Raw genomic sequence first — 12,864 nt, forward strand, 5'->3', positions numbered from 1 at the left:
GCTTTCAACCCACGTGCTATGTCGTAGTTCCGATTACTGCTTTCGGATACTACTGGCTACCATTGTATGTTCAGTCCGATACTTCAAGAACTGGATGTACTAATAAAAGACAGAATTATGGCTCCACAATCACCATATTTGGACTGCAGTTGTGAAGTGTGTCGAAAAAAAAAAAGGAAGACCATTTGTCCCTGAAGCATTTCTCCAGCAAGCCATAGCTTTTATCATATTCCGTATTATTCAAATTGTCAGCCCCAATAGCAGAGTGGTCAACGTGGCGGACTGCCGTCCTATGGGCCCGGGATCGATTCCCGGCTGGGTCGGAGATTTTCTCCGCTCACGGACTGGGTGTTGTGTCGTCTTCTTCATAATTTCGTCCCCATCCGGCGCGCAGGTCACCTCACGTGGCGTCGAATGTAATAAGAGCTGCACCAAGGCGGCCGGAGCTGCCCCACAAGGGGCCTCCCGGTTAATGACGCCAAACGCTCATTTCATTTTTTTATTCAAGTTGGCAGTGGAGTAAACCACTGTCTAGGATTTCATGCTTGAATATCCACGAGGATCATGATGGCAGGTGCAACTAGTGCCAAATTGGCATGATTCATACTACTGTACGTGTTTGGATATGCAAGGGATTAGCATTTCAGCGTAACCGCACAAAATAGGTAAGTAAAATTTGCACAGCGGATTTCTCATTTAGATGTCGAATTTGAGTAATGTTTGTGACAAAGTCGTTTCATAGCTAGTGCAAGGAAAGGAAACGTGTGGCAGCACCTTAGCCAGAAGTCGAATCGTGATGTATCGAGATGGCATTTTACTGTTCCCCGATACTGCGTACAGACACGTTCTGCTCCCCGAGTCAGGACGTAGACTTGTTTACATCAAGGCAAGCATCCATGCTGACAATATAACGGCGTCAGGGGCAGTACGGACTGTCAGCGTGGCGGCGTTGTTGGGGCTTCCTTTGATGCGGCGGTAGAGAGAGGCGCGTCACAACAGCGCTGCATACAGGAGTGGCACAGCGTCCTCTCTTCACATGAGTCCCGACTCCGCGTGCAATCCGTGTGTGGAATTTCCGCGGAGAACGAACGTTGCCAGATAGCGCCCGTCATCCTCATACAGGCGTAGCACCAAGCTGTTAGGTTCCGCTGTGGATGTAAACACAAGCACTTCAGGATCGCATACTTGGTGATTTGAGGAGCATCCGTCAAACTCGTGACATGTTAAGGCCACTGAAGTGACGCTGTTTTTCCACACAATAGCGCCAGCCAGCGTGCTGCCCATGCTGTCTCGATACAGAGCGTGTTTGGGTAGCGCCCTTTGCTACACGGTCTCCTGATCTCACCCACTGAAAACATGTAGACTTGGGTTGGCTAGAGACTGGCACCCTACCACTCTGAAAACACTGTTACTGATGAAATCTGGCACAGACCTGAAGCAGCATTGGTTGAGTTATCTCTGACTGTCATCGAAGCGGCCGGCCGCTGTGGCCGAACGGTTCTAGGCGCTTCAGTCCGGAGCCGCGCTGCTGCTATGGTCGCAGCTTCGAAACCTGCCTCGGGCATGGATGTGTGTGATGTCCATAGGTTAGTTAGGTTTACGTAGTTCTCAATCTAGGGGACTGATGAACTCAGATGTTAAGTCCCATAGTGCTCAGAGCCATTTGAACCATTTGTCATCGGAGCTCAGTTTGACGCGGCGCACTGTCGATGCAACAGGTAGCAGGATATGGTGGCCATTGCGCAGTGACAGTTTTCGTCCGAAGCGCTGAGCGAGTTTAATCGTTTGTTCGGAAGGGCATGTCAGCTCAGCCCACTGCTGTATGCCGTCCATTGCACGTTTAGTGACCGTACTGCTACACGCAGCACTGTATCGCTGTCTCCAACCATCGTAGGTGTAGGAAGGAAGAGTTCTGCATAGCCAGGTACGAGACATTGTTTACAACATAATTAAATTTACGTTGGAAGAGGCAAAAGAGCGGATAAAAATCCCATTAAAAAGTGTCATAGAATGAGTTCAAACTGCTAGTGGTATTTCACTTCAGACAACAAGAAGGGTAAAGAAAGAGGGTGTAAATTAGTTACCACACCTCTGAAGGTTTCTCTACTTCAGGAAAAAAAGTGGAAGAAAGAGAAAAATCTTTCATTTAAATGATTTTGACTTGTAAGTTGTGCGGAGATTGATACACAATTTCCAGGTGACAAGCAAACAGCATTCCACATTAATGTCCCTTTTTTCCATAATAACGAAATTTGTCTTTTAGTGGATGTATTGCTTCATTACGGTACCTACTCCATAAATTAGCCCTCATGTATGTTTTTTAATGTTTTTTAATGTCAATGCATTACTTACACATTTTTTGTTATTAACGTATCTAATATACTACTGGCGATTAAAAATGCTACACCATGAAGAAATGCAGAAGATAAACGGGTATTCATGGACAAATATATTATACTAGAACTGACATATGATTATATTTTCACGCAATTTGGGTGCATAGATACTGAGAAATCAATACCCAGAACAAGCACCTCTCGCCGTAATAACGGCCTTGATACGCCTGGGCATTGAGTCAAACACAGCTTGGATGGCGTGTACAGGCACTGTTGCCCATGCAGCTTCAACACGATACCACAGTTCATCAAGAGTAGTGAATGGCGTATTGTGACAAGCCAGTTGCTCGGCCTCCATTGACCAGACGTTTTCAATTGGTGAGAGACCTGGAGAATGTACTGGCCAGGGCAGCAGTCGAACATTTTCTGTATCCAGAAAGGCCCATACAGGATCTGCAACATGCGGTCGTGCATTATCATGCTGAAATGTAGGTTTCGCAGGGATCGAATGAAGGGTAGAGCCACAGGTCGTAACACATCTGAAATGTAACGCCCACTGTTCAAAGTGCCGTCAATGCGAACAAGAGGTGACCGAGACCTGTAACCAATGGCACCCCATACCATTACGCCGGGTGATACGCCAGTATGGCGAAGACGAATACACACTTTCAATGTGCGTTCACCGTGATGTCGCCAAACACGGATGCGACCACCATGATGCTATAAACAGAACCTGGATTCATCCGAAAAAATGACATTTTCCCATTCGTGCATCCAGGTTCGCCGTTGAGTGCACCATCGCGGGCACTCCTGTCTGTGATGCAGCATCAAGGGTAACGGCAGCCATGGTCTCCGAGCCAATAGTCCATGCTGCTGCAAACGTCGTCGAGCTGTACGTGCAGATGGTTCTTGTCTTGCAGACATCCCCATCTGTTGACTCAGGGATCGAGACGTGGCTGTACGATCCGTTACAGCTATGCGAATAAGATGCCTGCCATCTCGACTGCTAGTGATACGAGGCCGTTGAGATCAAGAATGGCGATCCGTATTACCCTCCTGAACCCACCGATTCCATATTCTGCTAACAGTCATTGGATTCTGACCAACGCGACCAGCAGTGTCGCGATACGATAAACCGCAATCGCGATAGGCTACAATCCGACCTTTATGAAAGTCGGAAACGTGATGGTACGCATTTCTCCTCCTTACACGAGGCATCACAACAACCTTTCACCAGGCAACCCCAGTCATCTGCTGTTTGTGTATTAGAAATCTGTTGGAAACTTTCCTCATGTCAGCACGTTGTAGGTGTCGCCACCGGCGCTAACCTTGTGTGAATACTCTGAAAAGCTAACCATTGGCATATCACAGCATCTTCTTCCTGTCGGTTAATTTTGGCGTCTGTAGCACATCATCTTAGTGGTGTAGCAATTTTAAGCCAGTTGTGTAATGTAAAATTCCAAAAACCGTCCAAGAAAAACTCAGTTTTCCCAGGCGAGTACACATACGCGCTACATTTAGAGCATATTATTGATGTCGTGTCATCCACATATGAGGGGTGTGAATATCTTGCTTTCAACCCACGTGCTATGCCGTAGTTCCGAATACTGCTTTCAGATACTACTGGCTACCATTGTATGTTCAGTCCGATTCTTCAAAAACTAGATCTACTGATAAAACACAGAATTCCAGCTCCAAAATCACAATATCTGGATTGCAGTTGTGAAGTGTGTTGCAAAAACAGTGATAGAATGAAAGACCATTTGTCCCTGAAGTATTTCTCCAGCAAGCCATAACATTTATCATATTCCATGTTATGCATATGGGCAGTGGAGTAGACCACAATCTAGTATTTCATGCTTGAATATCCACGGGGATCATGAAAGCAGGAGCAACTAGGGCCAAATTGGCATAATACATACTACTGTACATGTTTGGATATGCAAGTTCAAAAAAATGGTTCAAATGGCTTTGAGCACTATGGGACTTAACATCTGTGGTCATCAGTCCCCTAGAACTTAGAACTACTTAAACCTAACCAGCCTAAGGACCTCACTCACATCCATGCCCGAGGCAGGATTCGAACCTGCGACCGTAGCAGTCGCGCGGTTCCGGACTGCGCGCTTAGAACCGCTAGACAACCGCGGCCGGCGGATATGCAAGTGATTAGCATTTCAGCGTAACCGCACAAAATAGATAGCAGTAAGTAAAATTTGCACAGCGCATTTCCCATTTAGATGTCGAATTTGAGTAATGTTTATGGCAAAATCGAGTCATAGCTAGTGCAAGGAAAGGAAACGTGGGGCAGCACGTGTCGTTATTAGACAGAAGTCGAATCGTGATGTATCGAGACGGCGGTTTACTGTTCCCCATTACTACACACAGTCACGTTCTGTTCCCCGAGTCAGGAAGTAGACTTGTTTACAGCAAGACAAGCATCCATGAAGACAAGTCAATGGCGTCAGGGGCAGTACGGACTGTCAGCGTGGCGGCGTTGTTGCGGCTTCCTTTGATGGGGCGGTAGAGAGAGGCGCGTCACAACAGCACTGCATACAAGAGTGGCACAGCGTCCTCTCTTCACATGAGTCCCGACTCCGCGTGCAGTCCGTGTGTGGAATTTCCAGGGAGAACGAACGTTGCCAGATAGCGCCTGTCATCCTCATACGGGCGTAGCACCAAGCTGTGAGGTTCCGTTGTGGACGTAACACAGTCGATTTCGCATAGCTGATGATTTGAGGAGCATCCGTTAAATTCGTGACGTGTTAAGGCCATTGAAGTGACGTTATCTTTCCACAAAATAACGCCAGGCAACGTGCTGCCCATGCTGTCATGACCAACCTCGATACAGAGCGTGTTTGCTTAGCGTCCTTTGCAGCACAGTCTCCTGATCTCACCCACTGAAAACTCATGGTCTTGAGTTGGCGAGAGACTGGCACCCCACCACTCTGCAAACACTGTTGTTGATGAAATCTGGCATAGATTTGAAGCAGCATTGGATGAATTATCTGTGTCTGTCATCGAAGCTCAGTTTGACGCGGAGCACAGCCGAGTTAGAGCGACTGTTGCTGCGACAGTAGCAGGATACGGTGGCCGTTGCGCAGTGACAAATTTCGTCAGAAGCGCTGTGCGAGTTTATTCGTTTGTTCGGAAGGGGAGATCAGCTCAGCCCACTGATGTATGCCGTCCAGTGCACGTTTAGTGAGCGTACTGCTACACGCAGCACGGCATCGCAGTCTCCAAGCATCGTAGGTCTACATCTTCATCTACATATGTATACTCCGCTAGCCACCAAGCGGTGTGTGGCGGAGGGCACAATTCGTGCCAAAGTCATATTTCCCCCCTCTGTCCCACTCGCGGATCGCGTGAGGGAAAAACGACTGTCTAACGCCTCAGTACGAGCTCTTATTTCCCTTATCTTTGAATGGTGATCATTGTGCGATTTGAAAGTTGGTGGTAATAATATATGCTCTACATCCTCGGTAAAGATGGGATCTCGGAATTTAGTGAGCAGCCCCTACTGTTTAGCGCGCCGTCTATCTGCAAGTGTGCCCCACTTCAAACCTTGTATGAGATTTGTTGAGATTTGTAACGCTCTCGCGATAGCTAAATGACCAGTCAGGAATCATGCCGCTCTTCTCTGGACCTTCTCAATCTCTTGAATCAGGCCAACTGGTAAGGGTCCGATAGAGACGAACAATACTCCAAGGCCGGACGGTGTGGCCGAGCGGTTCTAGGCGCTTCAGTCTGGAACCGCGCGACCACCACGGTCGCAGGTTCGAATCCTGCCTCGGCATGGATGTGTGTGATGTCCATGGGTTAGTTAGGTTTAAGTAGTTCTAAGTTCTAGGGGACTGATGACCTAAGATGTTAAGTGCCATAGTGCTCAGAGCCATTTGAGCCAATACTCCAAGACTGGACGAACTAATGTATTGTACGCTATTTCCTTTGTTGAAGGACTGCATCGCTTCAGGATTCTACCAATAATCTAGAGTTCGCCTTACCCGTTACTTGTGTAATCTCATCTTTCCATTTGAGATCATTTCGAATAGTCACACCCAGATACTTGACGGACGTGTAGGAACGGAGGTGTAGGAAGGAAGAGTTCTACATAGCCAGGTACGAGACATTGTTTACAACGTAACTAAATTTTCGTTGGAAGAGGCAAAAGAGCGGATAAAAAGCCCATTAAAAAGTACCATAGAATGAGTTCAGGCTGCTAGTGGTATTTCATTTCCGACAACAAGAAGGGTAAAGAAAGAGGCCGTAAATTAGTTACCACAGCTCTGAGGGTTTCTCTACTTCAGGAAAAAAGTGGAATAAAGAGAAAAAATCTTTCATTTAGATGATTTTGACAAGTAAGTTGTGCGTAGACTGATACACAATTTCCAGGTGACAAGCAAACAGAAAGTCTCTTTTTCCCATGTTAAGAGGAAATTTGTCTTTTAATGGATGTATTTATTCATTACGGCACCTACGCCATAAGTTAGCCCTCAAGTATGTCAGTTTTTTAATGTCAATGTATTACTTACACATTTTTTTTGTTATTAACGTATCTAATATTAGCTGTTACTCACCGCATCGCTCGCATATCAGTAGTTTTGTTATAATGTCGTGTGACTAGGGCCTCACGTCGGGCAGACCGTTCGCCTGGTGCAAGTCTTTCGATCTGACGCCACTTCGGCGACTTGCGCGTCGATGGGGATGAAATGATGATGGTTAGGACAACACAACACCCAGTCCCTGAGTGGAGAAAATCTCCGACCCAGCCGGGAATCGAATCCGGGCCCTTAGGATTGACATTCTGTCGCACTGACCACTGAGCTACCGGGGGCGGACTTTTGTTATATTGAGCTATGGTGAGTAAGTAAGCTAGTAATTTTAGGAGACGTCTGTGTACGAAGAGGTGTAGAAACATATGTATAAAAGCTGTAGTGTCAGTTTGTACGTACATAATGAATGTACTTCTATGATTTTGCTGTATGTCAAATTTGAAAACATGCTTTATATTTTCGATTATAATTAAAAGCGCCTTAGTTAATTACATTTGTGCAGAAGTAGAGTTTTTAGGGGTTTCTCTGGCTCGCCTAGTACTGCAAGTGAGATTATTCCATAGAAGCAACACATCCCACCGAATAGTTTCTGTAAAATGGTTTGACAAAGATGGCAGGTTGCGCGCCTGTCATTGCGGAAAGCGGGCGAAGGGTGTGTCGTAGCATCAGCATTTCTCCCGGCCGCAACACCCATCGCTACCGCTCTCCCCACCCAAGTTCAGCCTACTGTACCACGTTATTCTGAGTGGACTTCGCACCCTGTATTCCCGAACTCACCTAAAAAATATCATCACGTTTCTTTGCTATTATACTGTGTATGCAAAATAAGTACATTGTAAAGCTGTGAGTACCGGGCGTGAGTCGTGCTTCGGTAGCTCAGATGGTAGAGCACTTGCCCGCGAAAGGCAAAGGTCCCGAGTTCGAGTCTCGGTCGGGCACACAGTTTTAATCTGCCAGGAAGTTTCATATCAGCGCACACTCCGCTGCAGAGTGAAAATCTCATTCTGGCAAGTACATTGTAGTTATTTTCGTCCTTTCTGATGGTGCAATTTCAGTTGCTGGTACTGTAGTTTAATGTTATATTGCACTACTGGCCATTAAAATTGCTACACCACGAAGATGACGTGCTACCGACGCGAAATTTAACCGACAGGAAGAAGATGCTGTCATATGCAAACCTTTTCAGAGCATTCACACAAGGTTGGCGCCGTTGGCGACACCTACAACGTGATGACAAGAGGAAAGTTTCCAACCGATTTCTCATACACAAACAGCAGCTGACCGGCGTTCCCTGGTGAAACGTCGTTGTGATGCCTTGTGTAAGGAGGAGAAATACGTACCATCACGTTTCCGACTTTGATAAAGGTCGGATTGTAGCCAATCGCGATTGCGGTTTATCGTATGGCGACATTGCTGCTCGGGTTGGTCGAGATCCAATGACTGTTTGCAGAATATGGAATCTGTGGGTTCAGGAGGATAATACGGAACGCCGTGCTGGATCCCAACGGCCTCGTATCACTAGCAGTCGAGATGACAGGCATCTTATCTGCATGGCTGTAACGGATCGTGCCGCCACGTCTCGATCCCTGAGTCAACAGATGGGGACGTTTGCAAAACACCAACCATCTGCACGAACAGTTGGACGACGTTTGCAGCAGCATGGACTATCAGCTCGGAGACCATGGCTGCGGTTACCCTTGACGCTGCATCACAGACAGGAGCGCCTGCGATGGTGTACTCAACGACGAACCTGGATTCACGAATGGGAAAACGTCATTTTTTTCGGATGAATTCAGGTTCTGGTCACATGACCAGCATCCGTGTTTGGCGACATGGCGGTGAACGCACATTGTAAGCGTGTATTCGTCATCGCCATACTGGCGTATCACGCGGCGTCATGATATGGAGTGCCATTGGTTACACGTCTCGGTCACCACTTGTTAGCACTGACGGCAGTTTGAACAGTGGACGCTAATTTCAGATGTGTTACGACCCGTGGCTTTACCCTTCATTCGATCCCTGCGAAACCATACATTTCAGCAGGATAATGCACGACCGCATGTTGCAGGCCCTGTACGGGCCTTTCTAGGTACAGAAAATGTTCGACTGCTGCCCTGGCCAGCACATTCTCCAGGTCTCTCACCAATTGAAAACGTCTGGTCAATGGAGGCCGAGCAACTGGCTTGTCACAATACGCCATTCACTACTCTTGATGAACTGTGGTATCGTGTTGAAGCTGCATGGGCAACTGTACCTGTACACGCCATCCAAGCTGTGTTTGACTCAATGCCCAGGCGTATCAAGGCCGTTATTACGGCCAGAGGTGGTTGTTGTGGGTACTGATTTCTCAGGATCTATGCACCCAAATTGCGTGAAAATGTAATAACATGTCAGTTCTAGTATAATATATTTGTCCAATGAAAACCTGTTATCATCTGCATTTCTTCTTGGTGTAGCAATTTTAATGGTTAGGGGTACTTTGTTCAAGGTAAAGGCTGGAGCGTAGTGTGATTAGCTACATTCCAAATTAATCTCTTTCCGCGTACTGACCTGCCCGCTTCGTTGCAGGAGGCGTGTCCGGCAGCAGCGTGGACCGAGTGAAGAAGTGGCTGGGCGCGCGCTTCGTGTTCGAGTACGAGCTGCGCGACACGGGCGGCTTCGGCCTGCTGCTGCCCCCCGCGCAGGTGCGGCCCACTGCCGAGGAGACGGCGGACAGCCTCGTCGCCATGATGCGCGAGGTGCTAGCCCGCACTGCAGCTCCACACTAGCTCCGCTCGCAGCAGTAGTGTACATCTAATTTCCAGTAGAACAAATTCAAACTTAGACCTACCAATGGACCTACCGCCTCATTCACTGTTTTCTTTTACACCAGGGGTGTTCAACCTGTCGATCGTGGTCGATCAGTCGATCGCCGTGGCTTTATGAGTCCATCGTTCGAAACCTTTGTTCGAAATTTGTTTAAATGTGCTCTTTTTGTAAAATATCAGTTCGTTGACAGTGGGTGTTACGTACAGTATTTGTAGGTGGTAAATCTGACTAGACTGTCTCCATCTCCTTCGACTCCACCTGGATTTAACCGTCCTTAACTCTCGCGTCAAGCAACAGTCTTTTCTCCTGCATTTGGGCGTGAAAAATGGGTGCAGCTAAACGGAGGAAAACATGCCAGTATGGACACCTGCTACTGCACATCCAAGATCGATGGCTGATACAGGTATGGTTCTAAACAGATTTAGAGGACTTCAACCATCGATAAAATCTTTTGTGTCTGAAAGAGAGGAAGATTGTTCACAACTGTACGGTCTGAGCTGCTTGTTGCAACTACCATTTGTAACTGATATGACAGTGAAACTAAATGGCAAAGGGAAAGATCAGAGTATCGTAACTCTTACGTTTTGCATAAAGTTTTTCATGCAAAAAATTGACCTCTTGAAACCACAGTTACAGAAATTAAACGCGTAACACTTTCCTCAAATACAGTCAGAACGGTCGGAATTTTGGGTAGTGCCGCGCCAAGCTACAATGAACCAACGATGTTTCGGAAGGCATACGCCGTCCTCCAGTCTTCTGGCAAACTGTCTGTGTCTCGCAGTCTGTCACCTTATATACCCACTAGGTGACAGTTAAAGCTTAAATCCCCATAACGGCCGCTCCATAGCAGTTTAACCGCCTCATGACCCTGTTACTGCGTGGCCCGCAGCTCGCGCTCGCTGTACACCGCCGCCCCAAGAAATGCAACATCTTGTCGCTCCCGTTTCCCTACTTCCAATATAAGGTTGCCAAGCTGCACTGAAAAAAGAAACCCCTATGAAGAATCAAGAGATTTGGCCCCACATATACTTCGATTGTCTCCTTGATTATTCTGTCTTAGAAACCACTCGGCAGACAAGTGGCGTGGAGTGGCCACTCAGTTTGAGGCGCCATGTTACGGATTGCGCGGCCCCTCCCGCCGGAGGTTCTAGTCCTCCCTCCGGCGTGGGTGTTTGTGTTGTTATTAGCACAAGTTAGTTTAAGTTAAAGTAGTGTGTAAGTCTAGGAACCGATAACCTCAGCAGTTTGTTCCCTTAGGAATTCACACATTTGAACTTTTATTTGGCAGACAGGTGACATATATCTTATGAACTGTAGGTTTCTCTGATCAAGGATGTTCTGCCACTTCTGCTTAAACTCACTGGCGGAGTCTTAATTTCTGTATTTGTTCTGTAGAACATGCAGAGAAGTACTTTTCTGTCTCCATACATTGTGCCGAACATAATAAAGAATCTGTGTTTCTGCACTGTGTATGTCAATAACTCAGGGACTCGCATACATTTGCATTCGAAAAATAAAATATTTTATAGCTCTTCCAAGATTAATATGTTAACACTGACATAAAATATATTGAATGTGAATTACACTTGATAAAATAAAGTAGGACATACACATACTATGATTTTTCTTAGTTTAATATCTTTTATTTCGCTTCTGTGTCTTTTATTTTAAAATCACATGATATGGACTGGAAATACGTACAACGAATCGTTTCACAGAGTACAGCTATATGTAAATTCTAGGCACATTTGTACATCAAATGCTCTTGTCTGCTCAAAAACATTTGTATTAAAACATTTATGGAATTTTGGTACGTAACTATTCATTTCCATTTACCAATATTCATTTAGTATATTTGATAAATATTTAAAAATAAATAAGGATGAACATTGTTTCTGCTGTACCACACAATTGCTTCTGCACCAAACTGACTTAATCTCAAAGTTATTACAAGGGTGCATCTTAAGCCCCATGCTTAGTCTATGTACTGCTCTTGTTTTGCTAAATACAAAATTTAGTTGATAATTTATAATATGGTATAAAGGTTAAAGGTACATTGTTCACTTGAACACGTAAATGCGAATGTTTTACAAATTTATACTCATGCACTGTTTTATGAAGTCTGCAACGCTATTAGTAGAATAATGACATAAGAAAGATGTTCCAGAAACAGAATCATGTGTTAATACAGTCACAAAATGATATTGTTCTTTCCAATAAAAAACTCTTCATGGAGTATATTTATCGATAGTGACGGAGTTTGAGAACTAAAACATTTTCACAGATAGTCAGGTATACTGAATATACCAAATACTATATACTCAATATAACAAAAGAGCAAGCGTTTTACAAATTTATGTGTGGTAGTTCGCTGGCAACAGTAACATAATTAGATATATTTTGAATGATTGTCCTGTTTTCTGGTATCTTTCTATTTTAGGAGAAATCAAGCATTGGTAGTCTAAGCAATCATGTTACTATTCTCTTTCGAAACTAATGGATTAATTGTAAGTAATACAGACAGTGACTGCTCGGCGGTGAGATTGCTGCAGTAGTCTAATGCAAGAGCCGCAGTCGGAAAGAGTAATGATTGAGGTTTAAATGAGAGTCCAGTCGATCATATCTACATTGCCTACTGATTCTTTGAAACTTTCATAGTGCTAGAATGGTCCTTTGTCTTGTTTTTTTTTCTAATATAGTTGTAACAAGTCACCTAAAAAAAGAAGTATTATATCGACACCTAAAGAACTTCTGTGCTCAGTAAAAGAAAAAAAAATTGTTTGGTGGCCATTAATACCTAAAATGTCATATTCTTGAGCAGCCATGTAAGAAAATATCATAACTAAAATCTTCGCACCAGAAAAGCAGTAGTGGTAACCTACTGCATGTAAGCACTGAAGAACAATATCTCAAGGAGAACATTCTGATAGAAGAATAATCGCTTGTCAGGAATGGTAGTTGGCACCAATTACTTCTTCGAAGGTAGTTTCGCCTCATTTACATTTAAAATCAGTTTAATTTTTGATGGGTTCATTCGTTCATTTTGGTTATTTGCATCCTCATTTGTATAATATTCATCATTTAAACTTCTTCTGACTGGTGCTACAGTCAGCAGGTGAGTAGGAACTCTAATGTAGCGTCACACTTCATACGTCAACTACTTTGATACT

General features: G+C 45.1%; 1 protein-coding gene across 1 annotated transcript in view; it reads left to right on the forward strand.

The window, feature by feature from the left end:
* Window positions 1–9,654, forward strand: part of LOC126438721 (zinc carboxypeptidase A 1-like) — a 60,766-nt gene extending 51,112 nt beyond the window's left edge. Inside the window, exon 6 of the mRNA XM_050090551.1 lies at window positions 9,455–9,654. Coding sequence (XP_049946508.1) covers window positions 9,455–9,654 — 200 coding nt within the window. The remainder of the gene's footprint in view (window positions 1–9,454) is intronic.
* Window positions 9,655–12,864: the final 3,210 nt, after the last annotated feature.

The sequence above is a fragment of the Schistocerca serialis genome, chromosome 1 (genome assembly GCF_023864345.2).
Source record: "Schistocerca serialis cubense isolate TAMUIC-IGC-003099 chromosome 1, iqSchSeri2.2, whole genome shotgun sequence".
In the NCBI taxonomy this organism is placed as follows: domain Eukaryota; kingdom Metazoa; phylum Arthropoda; class Insecta; order Orthoptera; family Acrididae; genus Schistocerca; species Schistocerca serialis.